We start from the raw sequence: 16,050 nt of genomic DNA, 5'->3' as shown, positions 1-16,050 counted from the left end.
ATATATATCAAGCCATATTCCACAGTTTTCTGATCTAGAAGACAAAAATGAAGAGAGAAGTCAGATTCTCTCTTCAGGAGAAGATGGCATATGTTGATGACCTCGAGCCAGGTTTAAGAACTCTCCTCTGTTAGAACAGGGCAGGTTGGCTGAGACAAGGACAACTGAGAACAAAGCAAAACCAAAACCATGAAATAAAACCCACACAGGAAACACTGCTTCAAAATTTCTATATTATTTACTTTTAAGCAACAATCCAGCTTCGTGAAATTACAACACACACTTTAAAGGATGAGATTTTCACCTCATGGTCAAGCACCAGCATGATCATGCACAGCATTGAGTCAGTTGTAAAAAAAAAAAAAAATGCCCTGTAATTCTTAGTTATATAATCCACTCCACCTTTACTGAATAAAGTCTGAATCAGCCCCTTCCCAGCACTAGGCCAGGTGGCTCTGGTCATCAGCCCTCTATTTGGCACAGACCCTGTGTCATAGTAGTCCAGTATCAAGATTTATTTTGTTTTTAAAGGCAGCATGGTGTACATTAACCACTTAATGATTTATATGGCACAGCAGGGCACAAGGCATTTACCACATGCAGTCAATGAAGCCTTTTAGATCCCTAAATCCCACATGTGGAGGAGGAAGGGACTGCTCTTGCTGATTGTTTGCTGGCCTGGTTAACCAGGATTCTAGACCCTTGTAAAGCTAAGGGGTTCTAAAAAAAAAAAAAAAAATTTCTCAGTACAAAAACCTTCTAAGCACACTTAGAACCAAGCTACTCTCCTTTGAATTACATTACAATACTTCATAAAGCTTTCCCTCAAGTCTATCACTAGAAAACACTCATGTCACTTCCAGTAGATCTGGGGGAAACACAGGACAGAAGTGGAAAAAAACCCTTGATTTCAAAAAAAGATGGAGTACATAAAGTGCTTCTCTTTAATGAAAGAAATTTGAGATGTACAGTCAGGCTCAAGTTGTGCAGTTCACAAGCATGGGGGAAAGAAAACAGACACGAGTTCAAAACAGTCAGGAAGGGAAAGGTTTAACCGAGGACTAGGCTGGACTTGCCACCGGGTGGATTTCTCCTGGAGGGTGCAGGTGCTGGTGCTACTGGGCTAGGAACAGGTGCAGCAGGCAGGGACTTTTCTTCACTCTGACCTGGGGCAGCTTCTACATCAGCCTCAGTGTTTTCTAGAAGAAAAGAAGCTTTTAAAGTGTTTGATGTGGATGATGAGAGCCAGATGTTCGGCTGGCTCAGATGGAAGCTCAGCTCCTGTCAGTTTTGTCCAGGGGTACAGACACACTCCAATGCTATCAACCACTGGCAGGGCAGACTCAGCCCTCAGAAGTGTTTCTCAGATCAAATCTGAGGCCTTACAGCTCAGTCTCAGGCGTTCAGCAAGAGCCACATTCACCCAGCTGTTATTAGGGGACACCAGCAATTCATCTTTGTTAATGACAAGCAGCTTAAGGCTTAAGTCTTGTACATATAATTAGTCAGCGTTGTGACTCTGGCATCGTCACTCGAGTTTGAGCAGGTGCTGGGAGTCACAGCAGCACCAGCAGGAGCTCAAACTGCATCCCCAATTTCCTAACTGGAGAGAAGAGGATCTGACACACTTCTGAGGCTTCACACAGGACACACCAGGAAGCAGCCATGCATGGGGAGGCTCTGATTGTACACTCCCTGGAGAGCACGTGAGAGTTTTATCTTAAATCCTTCTGAGCAACCACAAGCAAAGACAGGGCACAGAAGGAATTCTTCACAGGAAGCACTTTAGATACTTGAGCAAACTAATGTATCTGCTTTGACAATTGAGTACAGCAAGTACATCAGCATCTCACATTTTTACAGGTTAGCACGACCAGTTCTGAGCCAAAGGCCCAAATCAGCACCAAGTAGCCCCTGATATTGAGGGTGAAGATGAACCTCACCTGTTTTCAACAGACCCTTTTGTTTTATCTCATGCTCACTAATTCTGGGTTGGGAGAATTCAGGAAACTGCTGCACATTCACCTTAAGCTTCATGATTTAGTAGATCTTGATCAAATTGCCTCCCCTAGCCTTCTCTTCAAACTGAACAGGCACAACTATTCCAATCTCCCCTCACAGAGCAGCCACTGCACCCCATCCTCTTCCCTGTCACCTCCACTACAGCCCCCTGCTCTTCACGTGTCAAGGACAGCACACAATTCAAGGTATTACCATTGTTTACAGAAAAAAATGATGTCGTTTTCCATCCTCTCCCTGATGAAATTCAGTATTTTGCTGGCACCTCCAAACACCTCAAAGAATTTCAAGGAGAAGGAGTTGAGGCAGATCCTGGGAGCACCACAGCACAGAGCTGAACATAAGGCTGCCATGGTTTAGTTTTTGGGGTTTTCTCCCCCCCTAGATTCATTACTTTACACTTGCTTACACAGGGATTATCCTGCCTACCTCATTTAGCTGAGTCCTTCTGATGGTGAGATTTTCCCACCATCAGCACAATTTGACTACTTCAAAGAGGTAGTATCATCAACAAAATTGGAGACTTCACTGTTCATTACCTTTTCCAGGTCACAGACGAAGGCACTGAATAAAACCACCCCCAGCATCACCTTCCCTAGCTCATTTTTCCAACCTGAAAGGCAATTACTAAGTCCTACCCTTTGCCTCCTATTCCTCCTACCCCCAGCAGCAGCTTGTCTTACATCCTGTGTCAACTCAGTTTATTTTTTCCAACTCAAAATGTTATCAGATACACCAAAACCCCACTTGTGTCCACTGAACCTCCCCATATTCATGCTTATTATAATCTCAAAGAACTCCAGCATCTGAGCATAGTCTGCATGCAATCAGGAACAATCTCCACTACGGATTCTCTGCTGTGCTCACTAACCCAGCATAGCTGAAACAAACACTTAACACCACGTTTTAAGCCTGAAGTTCCTGTAGCTGCTGTGGCCCAGTGTCTGCTGACACAGCAAGTGCTGAATGTCCCTGCCTGGGGACAGTCCCAGCACTGTGCAAGATCCAGGCTCCACCTTCCTGTGGGTCATGTACAGTCAGGCACTGCTGACACTCAATCGGGCACTGCCTAATTCTCCTTAGCTGCTCACATTCATTCAGCTCACACTGCCCCTGAATCACAGAAGAAACAAGAATTACCAGCACAGGAGGCTTTGGGGGAAGTTTCTGTAGCTCCCTGTGTAGCTGATAGACATTAGCACTTCCCACATAGTCAAAGTAAGTTTGCCAACCTGATGAGTGACGTGGTAAACCCAACAGGATCAGATAAAATATCAAAGCTCTTCCCTTCTCAGAAAGGGTCTAATCCCTGAAGCAGCTCCCTGCTGAGTGCACTGCAAGCCACTGGGAACTCTGATGCCCAGAAAGGAACTACAGCTCCCAAAGAGGAAACAAGAGCCCTGCTGTAAAAGAAATGGGTTTTTTACCCTAGACAGGCTTGATTAGTAAATATACACATTCCACCTGACACATGGAGGGGTGACACAGCCAGATGAGTGAGACTGGGCTCCATTGAGCTACAACACCCAAAGCTGTCAATGGTAGGAATTAATTTAACAATCCATCAGGACGTTTAGGTATCTACCACAGACACCTTCTGCAGGAGGCATTGATTTCTACTCCTTCCTGAGTACCATCAGTGAAAGTTTAACATTCAAATCTTTGCCTGCTATTTTTATTTCAGCTTGGCCACCTTCAAAAATTTAATATTCAGTCATGGCCACAACAGGAAACAACCCCAGTTACTTTCCATAACATTTGTTTTTTAACCACCTCCCAGCACAGATTTACCTGACCCTTGATAAGAACTTCCTTCACTGTCACTTGCCAGAAACAAACCAAAAGACAAATACAACACCTGTAGAAATGTGAACTTTTTTAAAAAGTCAGGAATACCACTCTGCACTCCAAGTTTCAGCCAGCTGTCCTGATGCCAGGCAGCCCTATTTCTGCTTCCTGGCATCCCAGTCCTTGTCACCTCCCTGCTGTTTGTGGGATCTCCTCTGCCCTGTGGGGAGCTGGTTTAAACAAGCACCAGGCAAAGCAGCAGCCCTTAGAGCAGTTTTCTTCTATTAGCAAACCACATCCTCCTACTCAAGGCATAAACTCTAGATGCCTACAGTGCTAATTAAGATCAGACAGACATGGGAAAGAAATCCTAGAGCCTGTACAGTTGCATTAGAAGCAGCCTGCTAGAGAGGCAACCCTTATTTTGCATACAGATACCACTCAGAGGTAGTGCAGAAGTTCTGGAAAAGCTTCCCCCCCTCCCAGCAAAAGTCTTTTCAGGACACGGAGGTGCTAATGGCCTCAGGGATGTCCCACCACTCTTAGGTGTTGAAAGTAGCACTTGGAAAGCAGCAGTCAACACACACACTCCTGTCATCAGGAAGTCAGCTATTCCTAAAGTGAATCTTGCAAAAGAGACATTTCCAGCCTCAGAGCTAGAAAAAGTACTGGAAGGGGAAATGCCTCTGTTTACAAGCGATTTGCAGTATGCAGATCAACTTCCTTGGCAGAAATCAGCATTTTAAAAGCAATAGGAAGTTAAGAGCTGGTTAATGCAGCTACTTCCAGAAGCAGTAGCTGGGTTTGATTCTTTCTGTCAATGTGGAGTTTGCTGTATGAGAAGACTGTGGGAAAGAAGGAAACTGCTAAACTAAAATCAATTATTTTGACTGTCCTATTTAATTACAAGCAACCCTAACAGCAGTCTGGCCTTTCAATCACTGAACTCTTTGCAAAACAGTCTCCATCTTACCTTCTAGTACTCAGACACGTCTTGACACCAGCAGCTGCTGGCAAAATAAACCAACAGGACTGTTCTCCTTTTTACCCTGATGAGCAACAGCACTACACCATTTCCCTCCAAGCCCACACTCCACTGAAGCAGTTGGTCACGTTGTTTTGATGGATTCCAGTGACAATCCCAGGCTTCCTCTTTCCTAATAAATGACCATTTATAGATCCTACATCCTCTTCTACTGCAAAGCGACCTGCAAAAGGCTTTTACTAGAGGAGTCCAAGGGAGTTACTCACCAAAAATGTCACCACCAACATCTCCTCCCTAGAAAAGAGAAAGGAACATGTTACACCTCATGTCTCACAAAGCATTCTCCTATTCCATGGAGTGGATACTCCTGCATGGTGTGACCACTGGCACATGGTGTGACTGGGCACACTGCTCTATGTGGCACCACAGATGCAGGGAGGCACTTTTACAGCAGCAATGGGCTCTGGGTTCCAAGAAAGGGACAGAACCCAGAGTGGCACAGTGGGGTCTGCACTCATAATCTGCAGACTGAAATCATGGGTTTGTAAGCACCATTTCTGACAGATTGACTTATAACTTAACCAACTCTTTCTTTACCTAACATACTTCCAAAAGTTGAAACAGATATTGGAGTAATCCTGATGACACATGGCACATTTGTTATTCCCACAGTGAAGGACACAGGTGGGTATGAACACTTTATTGTACAGAGCATCCCACATCAGGCAGCATTGACAGGATCCAGAACATTCCCACTGCCCAGCAGGAAGGGCAAAAAAATTACTATGACAGCAACAAGCAAGAGTTGAGTGTCCTCTGCTTTCTACTGAGCAACTCTTTGCAACACTGAACATTTATCTGTTGGCAAGGCCAAGAGCATTTGTTCTGCCCAGGGTATTTAACTTCATTTGTGAAATACAGATCAGCTTTTTTGTTCCTGATGAAGCTTCCTTCACTACATAAACAGTTAAACATTCTTTGCATACTGAATCTGTTCACAGGCTGCAGCTTGACACAAAAATAGGGAGTCTCCCAGCAGCAGCCAAGGCTCCTCAATGGCATCAGGCTTATCAGCTTTTATAGATTTAACATTGCTAACTACACAGTGAAACTGCAGAAATTTGGATTAAAAAAAGCACAGAAACTGACACAAATGTATCACCTTAAGTCTCAGGCTGTTTGCAGCTGAATTACTGCATAAAAGTAAAGTATTCCACATGGGAAGAATCTGTTTGCAAAGCTGAGAACCACAGTATTCAAAACAATTTAGCAGAAAGTAGAATTAGACTAAACAGTTAAATTTATAGCAGAAAATATACCACAGAAAATAAACTCACTTATATTTGCTAAATTGAAACAAGACATTTTTCGTAACAAAGAACAGTTTTGTGACTTAAAGCTACAATTAATAACAAAAATGGGCTGTGGTGCTTGATGCCAATTACCAAAATAAAACCTATGATGAAAGGTGTCTGCTACAACATTTGAGATCAATTACTTACCTACCCAGTTCTTTTCAGAAAACCTACAGCTGGAGAGTTTTAAACAACAAGATTTCTTTTTTCCACTTTGTTCATGCAAACACAGGCTATCATACATTCCTAGGGACCTAAGTTCAGAGGAATTACTGGCTTTTTACTGAATTTACTGTGTTTCAAAAGAACCCTGTTTTTCCCATTAAATGTAGTCACACATCTAGCAAATTTCACTTAATTAACACCATTAACACTACAAATCATGCTCCATATTGCCACTAAGTAAGGAGTTTATATAGAAAATAACACACCTGATGGTATTATTAAAACAAAACAGGCATTGATGCTACTGAGGTAAGAATTTGCTGGGATGTGAAACCAAGTTCTTTGTCAGACCCACACAGAGTTTGCTGTAGTAACTATTGTTTGTGAGATGTTTAAACCCACAATTACACACAGAGCTGAAATCAGATTTCACACCACTTCATTACTGTCTCAGCAATGAGATGGGTAAAGAGCTCTACAAAGTGGTCCTTGTGAAAAATCCAGCCCTTCCTTCCTCAGCATACTGGAAGAGTACCAGATGGAAAGGGGAACCTTCAGGAAAAAACAGATTTGAGAGAAAGGCTTCAAATCCTACAATGCTTCCAACTGTGTGAACATCCGTGATAAATTAATCCCACACAGAGTGTGAATTGTCCATTATCAGGCTCTTTGTAGTCAAGTACTGACCTTGGGATCTACAAAGTCTCCACAGTTTGCCTCAGTTGAGTTTGTTCTTTGTGGTCCAGACGATTCACAGCTGTCTCTGGTTTCACCTGGCTTAGCCCCTACAAGCAGAGATTGATTCTAACCAGTTTGCAAGATAAACTTGATGTGAAAGCAGATCATAAATAGTCATAGATTTGGGTACACTGGGAGAGGTTTTTCTTTTAAATTACAGCTTTGCCATTCTAAAGAGTCCTGGTCCTTTAGATAATAACTCACAAATTACTGTCTTACAGCAGCACCCCATGCAGTGAGGGTGTCATTTAAACAGATGGAGTTTGGGATCCCAAGGCCACCCATACTGGCAGTGTTCTGCAGAAAGGGAAGCTTAATCCCAGCTGTGAAAACACGAGGATAAACTTCCTCTGAATAATCAAGACCAATTAGTGCTACTCCAAACAGTAAGACACAAGTCCACTTGTGTGACTTGGAGAAATTGCATCCAAAATACAATTCTCTGCTTGTAACATGCCCAACACTTGAATAAAATAAACCCTCCTGGAAGAAATTAATGAGAAATAAACAATCCCCTGCAAGCAGACATGATTTATAGCCCCAAAGTACCAAGCAGGAAGGGAACTCTGGTTTCCACACAGCCACCAGCAGCATCAGGCTAAGCCACAAAATGAATCAATACCGGTCAGCAGATGTGGAAACAAAGCACTACAGCCTTACCTGATGCTTTAGCCCAGGAAGGTGGGTTCTCCTCAGGAGTTCCAAAGATGCTGGATGCCATTTTGTTCCTCCTCACGGGTTGTTCTTTGGGCTCGTCAAAGCCCAGGGAGAAGTTGGAGCCGCCGCCGGGAGGACGCAGCACTCTGCAGAGAGAGGCAGCTTTACACCCTGTGCCAGCCCCCAGCTGCACTCCCAGCACGTCAAACAGAGGCTCCAGCACATCACTTCAACTACCCAGGTAAGCTCCAGCCAGAATTCCATCCTGGCACTCTTATCTCCACTGCTCTTCAGTGGCACTTACAAAAATAAAATGCTCCCGCGCTCTACTTGTGCCCTTGTTCCACCCGGTGTCACAGCAAGGGCTGCTCCCATCAATCTGAGCCAAATAAAAAATAAAAATAACTATGTGGGCATGTCAAATTCCAGCTTTTTTAAGAGTACCCTGGGAAGGTTAATATTCATCTTCAAACTGGCTGCACAGCAAAGACTGAAGTTTGAATCAAAGGACTGGTTGCACCACTGATGGCTGGGGGCTGCAGCCTTTATTTAGATTTGTTTCCTCAGGAAAAAACCCTCAAATCTGCAGCATGCTGCTGGTCTAGAAGTAAAAAGTGAAATTAAACAGCTTGCAGTTGACTATTATTAGGAGAGACACGTGTACAAAGCTCCAGATATGTAACCTAAATCTAACAATCTGCTCTTAGACAGACACAAAAGAAGCCTGCTCAGTACTTCAAGAGCTTGATTGCAGTCTGCTTTCCAACCTGCAGAACCCAACCAAAATGAACAGCTGCAGCAGAACAAATCTTGAAACATAAACTCCTCCTGATCTTATTTTCATAAGCAAGAGATTCTGGGTTAGCTGGAGAAGCCAGACAAAAGCCAGGAGAATAAAACTGTGTGTGAGAACTTTCAAAACTCCCAGAGAGATGTGAGGACATCAACAGAACCTGGGGCTTCCTGGTCTTTAAAGACCTCCAGGGCTCCAAAATGAACACCAGGACAAACTAAGGATGGTGCACACTTCCTCTTCTTAGCAACTTAATCAATCAAAATTAGAACAGGAAACAGCACCCAGCTTGTTAATGCTCCAAACCTGGGAATTCAACACAAAGAGTGTGTCAAATTGTACAATTCACATCTTTGGAGAACTTGTGCCTGTTACATTCCAGCTGCAACACAAAAACACTTCTCCATGCTACAGAGCTCAAACACCCCAATGGCAAGGGAAATTCCTAAAGGTGTGTGACATGGATATTTTCTTAACCAGAAAAATACTTTTCCTAACAAATTCTCTTACTAAGAATTACTAATGCTCAGCCGCTAATGGGAGGATCCCAGGAGACTGGAGAATGTGTTTTATTATGACTTGTTTTGTCTCCTTTCTGAATCAAGATGTGGTGTAATGGTCTTGAATCATTCCTTTATCTTTTTTTTTTCTGTGAGGAAACGTATAGAAGGTTTATTTTCTTAGTTATAGGTGTTGCAGTTACTAATCTGAAGAACAGTCTGTTCAAAGCAGGGCTTGTTCCCAAACCTTAGATCACCTCTTTTTACCAGAGCAGTGAAACCAGTACTCTCTTAAGGGCACAACAGTTTCCACTGACAGACTTAATGACATTAACAGAAAAGGCAACTGAAGGGGGGAAAAAAATCCATCACTCAAACTGTTAGAAAGGAATAATCGCTTTTACCAACCTCAGGTAAATGCTAACAGATTTTATTAGAAGCCTCTCACAGCATCAAATGCTGTAACCTGCTTTATGAAAGCCACGTTTAAACTACAAGCAATGACATGCTGTTAAAATTCCACCTCATGCCCAGTGATGTCCACCGAAAATCCACCCACAGCTCCAGGAAGAGCTCAGGTAAAAGGTTTAAAAACAAGCTTTGTAAAGGGTTGGTTTTTTGTTTTTTTTTTTCTGCTTTAAAATACACTCTGAAAAACCAAAAGGGAACAGGAAGCATCCGCTTTGTCAGGCCACAACCTTAGAGAAAAAAGACACGACAGTGTGGAAAACGACACGATCCTCTCCAGCTGTGACTCCCGAGACCGCGGGTGCCCGACCCAGCGCTGTGCATCTCCTCCAGACCAACCTGCCAAGTTTTCTTTGTTTCCAGACAGGCTCCGCTTCTCGCTCCCCGCCCCCCCCCGCCCCTTCCAGCCCTGGGTCGCCCTCGGGAGCGGGGCCGCGGCCCGGGGAAGGGGCGACCCCGGTTCGAGCACCGGCAGCTCGCGGACCGAACGGGCCCCCCCCGGGCAGAGCGGCGCGGGGCGGGCGGGGGGGGCGAGCAGCGCAGACAATGGAGCTCGCCCGGCCCCACCCAGCCCGCGGCGGCTCCGCGGGGCCGAGGGGCGCGGGGGCCGCGGCGATGTGGGGAAGGCAGGCAGGCGGAGGGGCGCGGTGCCCCCCGCCCCCGCGCCGTGGCTGCGCGGCGAGGCGGGGAGTCGCCTCCCTCCTTTGTTCGGCGCCGGCGGCGGGGCCGCACCGAGCGGCCCGGGCGGGTCTCGGCAGCTCCCGCACCTTCCTCTCCCGGGCACGGCGCGGCCCCAGGATGCCCCGTAGCCCATCCGGGTGGGCGCGGCCGCCCCCGCCCCCGGCCGACCCGCCCGGGAGAGGCCGGGAGGAACCGCACACCCACAGCCCCGGCCCGGCCGGAGCCTCCGCCCCAGCACCACGCCCCAGCACCGCTCCGGACATGCCCTCCCCGGGACCCCCAGACCCACCGCCCTCTGGGTCCCAGCGGCCCTCTAGAGCCCCGCAGACCTGGAGCTGTTCCTGCCATTGGGGTCCATGCCCGAGAACGTGGCCGTGGTGGTCATGGCGGAGGGGCCGGACCGAGGGAAGGGCTCTGTACAGTGAGGACCCGAGGGACGGAACTGCTCCCGCTACCGGACCTTACCGCTACCGGTGACAACTGCAGCCGCCGCCCGCACCCCCGCGCCTTTTATACGCACCGCAAGCCCATCCCACCTCCGGCCTCCTCATTGGCCGGTTCAAATGAAGTCGCGAGATCCTATTGGACAGCGCCCTGCCACTCTCCCACTTGCCCCGCCTCGCTGTCTATTCCGAGGCGCCTTTGCCTCACCGCTGAGAGCCCATTGGTGAAGCACTACGTCTGCTCTGCGGTGACTGGCTGTGGGCGGTGCCGCCCCTTGCTGCTGATTGGCGGGAGCGCTGTCGCTCACCGCTGGCGAGCTGTGATTGGCTCAGGCGCACCTGAGGCCAGACAAAAGTCCCCGCGGCGCTCCCACTCTGAGGGGCCCCGGGAGGGGCTGGGCCGTGAGGGGGACCGTGAGGGAGCCTGTGCTGCCCCATCGCTGGCTCCGTGACCCCCTGCATGGCTCCTCTCCTCACAGACACCGCTCAGGGCACACCACCAAAGCGGCCATGGTGCCACCAAACCCACCCCTGGCATCCCCTTGGCCGCGCAAGGCCCGGCTCCGTCACACTCATTGCCATGCCCGGCCTGTGCAAGCCCTGCAGGTGCCTCAGAGGTGTCACGGAGCAGCTCCAAGGTACGGGGATGAACCGCACCGAGGCCATCGCGGTGCGGGAGGTGTTGGCACAAGGCTGCTGTGGCCTTGGAGGTTGGATCCGACGAGGGCTGAGACACAGCCAAGGGCCTGCAGGGCCACAGGCCTGGTGAGGAACGCCCAACAACTCAAAAATCACGGCAGAATAAAATAATTTGCAATATCGGTGTATTATTTTGGATTATTGCATGAAAACTGAGTTCCAGCACGGCTATTGTAGCTGGAGTACAAGGCCCAGCGACGCTGCTCACCTGGCTGTCAAAAGCACAAGGCTGCACATTTTGGATTGTGCATCTCCCACCAAGGCCAGCACAAAACTCACAGCACTGGGTTTAAATCACATGTTGGCTGCTGACCTGTCTGTCACATCCACCTTTGATTTGGTGACTGGGAGCTTCCCTGCAACTTCCACAGACACAGATGCTTCCCCGATCACAACTTTTACTCTAAAACCTATGCATCAGCAACATTATTGCAATTAGCACTTGCATAAAGTAGGAAGAAAGGGGAAAGAAAACCCATCTGTGCCAGCCACCCCTCCCAGTTTCCACCAACAACAGCCCCAAAACGCTTTCTAGATAAAGGTATTTCTTTTTGGTCTGGAGAACACATGGATTGTGTTACATCCCTCTATGCACAACATGAGTTGTCCAGCATCTGAATTAACACCAGCCTTAAAATTAACACAGATCAGGAAAGAGAAGAACTGTTAAATATACACAAAGAGGACCAGTGTTTTATTTTTGCTAATCTAGGATCCATTAAAAAAAAAATCCTGGGTTTTTTTTTAATTTAAAAAGCTCCAACCACTATTTAGATCCCCAGGGAATTCTCTGTTGCATCACATCTTTTTAGAGGCAGATTAAAGGGAATTTTTAAGTAACATGACACAGTTGTTTTAATTCTATTATCCCTTAGGCTTGGGCATTAAGAAGTCAAATGATGCCTACCTGCACACAGGTAACCATCTGCTCTCTCAGGAACTTGCAGAAGTATTTTGTAATCTAGATGCTTCTTATTCAAACCCACAGGATTTGACTCTTTAATTTGTACCCCTGAGACACACACAGAGCCATTTTTTAAAGTCAAGATGACGAAAAACCCATTCCCTATGACAAAGCCAGTTTTAACATGGAGCTTTAGAATTCTAAACTGTGTTTCCAAGGGGCCCCACTGATCTCTCACAGGCCTGGCTGCAGGGTGGCCCTTAAATAAAAGCTGCTTTTCTGACTATTCATCCATTGTAAGATGAAGGGGTTTATGAAGATGGCTACAGAAACTGGCCTTACAATCCATCTCAGGAAGATGACATTTGACTAGAACAATTCTCAGCAGCTGTCTGGAAGACTCAGACACCAAACAATTCCACCTGTTGTTGAAATTCCACCAGCAAGGAATGCACAAAGCATCTGGAAGTCTGAACAAGACTCCAGGAAATGCAAGGGTTAGGCAAGGAGAGATACCATTGGTTTGAGAAAAGCCTCAGCTTGGTCATCCTTCTGTGACCAAGGGTTTCTTCATTCCAGTCTCTGCTACTTATGGCTGTCACAGAGAGCATTCCTTCTTTATTCCAAGCACATGGCACAAAAAAAAGAGGGTTTGACTCAGTCTTCTCTTGACCTGTTTCACTCACAGCTGAAGATAAAGTGCCAGCTAATAAACAATCCTTGCCACAGCTGGATTTGCCGCTGTCAGATTTTTGCATCTGGAGTGATGCACAGAGGAGGTTCAGTGGAACGTGGTATCCTACAGATCCAATGGTTTGTCCTACAGAGCTGATGCTGTTGTTTGCAAGAGTTGTAAAAGTTGCTCTGGTACCTCTCTACATCTTCAGGAAACGTTCCCAACAGTCTGTCACTGTTTGGGGAAGGGGATTGCACCACAGTGCCAGGACTCCTCTCAGAGCTGCAGATGTAGCTCTGAACAACGCGAAAAGCAGAGTGGCCAACTCACACTGCTGTTCCTGTCTGGGCATCCAACACCACCAAGCCTGGTCGTGGTCAAAGTGTTCCTCCTTAGTGGGAAAAAGCAGGGATTGCTGGAAGGGGAAGTCAGTGTCCCATTTTTGTTTTGTTTCAGTTTTCTTAAACAGTGAGGTTTTCTTATTCAAGTGGGAAGTTTTCTTACTGAAGTGGGATTCAAGTCTTGATCCTTCAAGAGCCTTTGCAGGGCATCAGATGTGCTTTGATGGGATCCATGGACTGGGTGCTGGAAGGGGGAGATCTAAGCCACCAAAACCAGCACAAAATTCACCACAAAGGGTATCCCTTGCATCCATGTTTCCCTGAAGAATATCCCTTTCCAAAGGAGAAACTCTATTTGCTAGTTGGGCTTCCACAACCTTAGCCTTTCCCCAGTGCTCCAAAGTCATCCTCATACTGGGATTGTTTAAACCTACAGCTCTTCCCACAGTGCCCATTCCCACTGCAGCTCCTCACTGACTCACACACATCCCTTGTCCTTCTCCAGCACCTGCTGACCTTCCCTCCTGGGATCTCTGCTGACACCCAGCCAGTCCTTTCACAGCACCACCACCCCACCTCACCCCTCCCATGTAAACTGAAATCCTTCCGGGATTAGGGAAAACTCTTCCCTTAAACGGACTTCAACCATTCTATGAACACCGGGTGGGGCTCCCGGCACCTCCATGTTACAGTAAGATCACCATCCCATGCTGCTAGGGGAGAAACCAGGAAACCCCAGTAATTAAGCATCTTGGAAGTCAATCAAAAACTGAGAACAGGGATCAAAATTCCATCTTCCACTTATCCTCACACTCCTACATCCCAATCACCCAGGAAAAGTGCTGTACCACCAATTCCTTCTGCCCCTAAGTACTAAAAAGCAAGACAAACTACAGGATTGATTATTCCCTACCAGAACACATTGTTTGGAAACTCATTGCAGGCAGAATGAACAAACCTCAATAAACCAGTGAGTTAAATGCATTATGATGGTAATATAATTAATAATAATCCAAGTTATTTAAATTTTTTAGATTAGTACTCTGTAAGAGTCCATCACAGCAGCTGACACACATGTAATGAGAAGAGGCCACTACCTAGAATTCTAAGAAAAATACTCAGATTTATTGTTCACATGACGACCAAGGAGGCATCTTGTCATTTTTAGCTTTGAAAACAAATTGCTATTCCTTAGAAATTCAGTTATTTCCAGCTGGCTGAAGCCTAGGAAGTCTCCTCTCTTTGAGCGGGTCACATTATGCCTTTTCATTAATGTTGCAGTAAGAGACACAATAGAACCAGCATCCACCAGGCAAATGACAGCACTTAGTTACATTGACTCGGAAGTAATGAAGTGAAGGTACTAGAAAGGAAAATTCCTGCTGAAAAATCATCTCCCTTTGACCTTAACCCTTGCAGAGATGGTGTCTCTGTTCTGATATTGCAGTTATCTTGAAGCAACAATTATCTTAGTGTTACTTCAGGGATTTTTCTTTTGTTAAAAACACCTCCATACGCCAGTACAAGAATCTCATGTTACCACATGGAGTATTTCCTTACAGTCCTGGCAGCTTGGAAGATTCCATGTCAGAGCAGCCTTGCACTGCTGAACCCCTGTTCAACCAGCACCTCAGGCCAGTTAACACTGACCCCCACAAGAGCCCCCTGGGGTGGGTGTGATCCCCACTGTGCAGATAAACCAAGGCACCAGTTTTCAAGTGTCAGCCACCCAAAGCAGCTGTGATTTCAATCTGTCATTATCTCCCCTGCACATGAATAAAAATGCCTTACTTAAGGTACCTGACACAATTTTGGTTACCTATTTTTAAGTAACTGGTCATGTCCATAACTAATTTGAGGGACTAAAACCCCAGCACAGGCTGAAGGCAGGGTCCAGCCATCTCCCAGAACTCACCGGGAACTGGATCCAATTATGAATTACTCCATCTTTTTTCATTTAAAAACCATGGGAGAAATATTAACTAAATTGCATGGCAATCACTTTAGAACACATTATTTGAAAATTGTGGATAATAATATAATTTTCCCAGGCTCTTGAAAAGATCCCAGCTGCTTAACAAAGCATGAAGAACTTACCTCACAACTAGCCTGACAAGATCTCTTTGCCCGGTTGTCCTCCGACACGTGGACTCCCAGAAGTCCATGTGGCTACCACTGTAAACCTGCGAACTGCCACAAACCAAGCCAAGCAGCAAAGGGAACTCCAAATAAGTTGATCCAAATTGTCCATATCCCTGTACTCCATACCACTTCCAAATTCTCACCCCCAGCAGCAGCTTCCTTAGCTAAGAGGTAGTCACAGTAAAACCACTGAGGGGTCCAGCAATCAGGAATCCACAGGTGAATCTGTAGCACCAGAGGAGTACAGACAAAAACAAGTTCTGACATAAAGAGAGTATTTGCATGACCATGGAGGAAGAGTGCTATTTTTTTTTAAGGACAGTATTTCTGCATTACTGTTACACAAATGTGTTATGCATCAGAACCAGAATCAGAAATCAGCCCGCTTCAGTTTGCTACACTAACAGAAATTCAGCTTCTGAGGCTCTTGAGGAACTACGTCCCTGAAGTTCTTTGAGATGTTTTCATGATTAGATTAAAAAACCAAGAAACTGTCTCAGAAAAGACCATTTTATCAGTTTTTGGCTGCAGTCACCACCTAACATAACAAACACCATTCAGCATTGTTAGAAGAATCATTTCAGGAACATGCGCAAGCCCAGGTAACAGCAAAAGATGTGAAAAATGGAGGAATGTAGGTGAATGCTGCACATAAGTTCATGACAGATGAAGTAATGCTTGACTAATTCAGGAAAT

General features: G+C 46.1%; 1 protein-coding gene across 1 annotated transcript; it reads right to left on the bottom strand.

Moving 5' to 3' along the window:
- Positions 1–213: 213 nt before the first annotated feature.
- On the bottom strand, positions 214–10,640 carry JPT1 (Jupiter microtubule associated homolog 1). The gene is made up of 5 exons (XM_010407493.4): positions 10,479–10,640; positions 7,711–7,853; positions 7,000–7,097; positions 5,059–5,086; positions 214–1,199 (listed from the first exon to the last, which is right to left on the bottom strand). Exons 1-5 carry the CDS (start codon positions 10,532–10,534, stop codon positions 1,051–1,053), a joined length of 474 nt encoding a protein of 157 aa, XP_010405795.1. The 5' UTR covers positions 10,535–10,640; the 3' UTR covers positions 214–1,050.
- Between the last annotated feature and the right edge of the window lie 5,410 nt (positions 10,641–16,050).

The sequence above is a fragment of the Corvus cornix genome, chromosome 18 (assembly GCF_000738735.6).
Source record: "Corvus cornix cornix isolate S_Up_H32 chromosome 18, ASM73873v5, whole genome shotgun sequence".
NCBI classification, from domain to species: domain Eukaryota; kingdom Metazoa; phylum Chordata; class Aves; order Passeriformes; family Corvidae; genus Corvus; species Corvus cornix.
The sequence above is the reverse complement of the archived record's forward strand: the minus strand, read 5'-3'. Positions and strand labels throughout refer to the sequence as shown.

Bases quoted from the DNA above. Each gene is read 5' to 3' on its own strand.
- JPT1 (XM_010407493.4), bottom strand. From the start codon at position 10,534: ATGACCACCACGGCCACGTTCTCGGGCATGGACCCCAATGGCAGGAAC. The intron at 7,854-10,478 runs GTCTGCGGGGCT...CTCTCTCTGCAG, and splicing joins AATGGCAGGAACAGCTCCAG to AGTGCTGCGTCCTCCCGGCG. The intron at 5,087-6,999 runs GTCAGTACTTGA...TCTCTTTTCTAG, and splicing joins GAGACTTTGTAGATCCCAAG to GGAGGAGATGTTGGTGGTGA.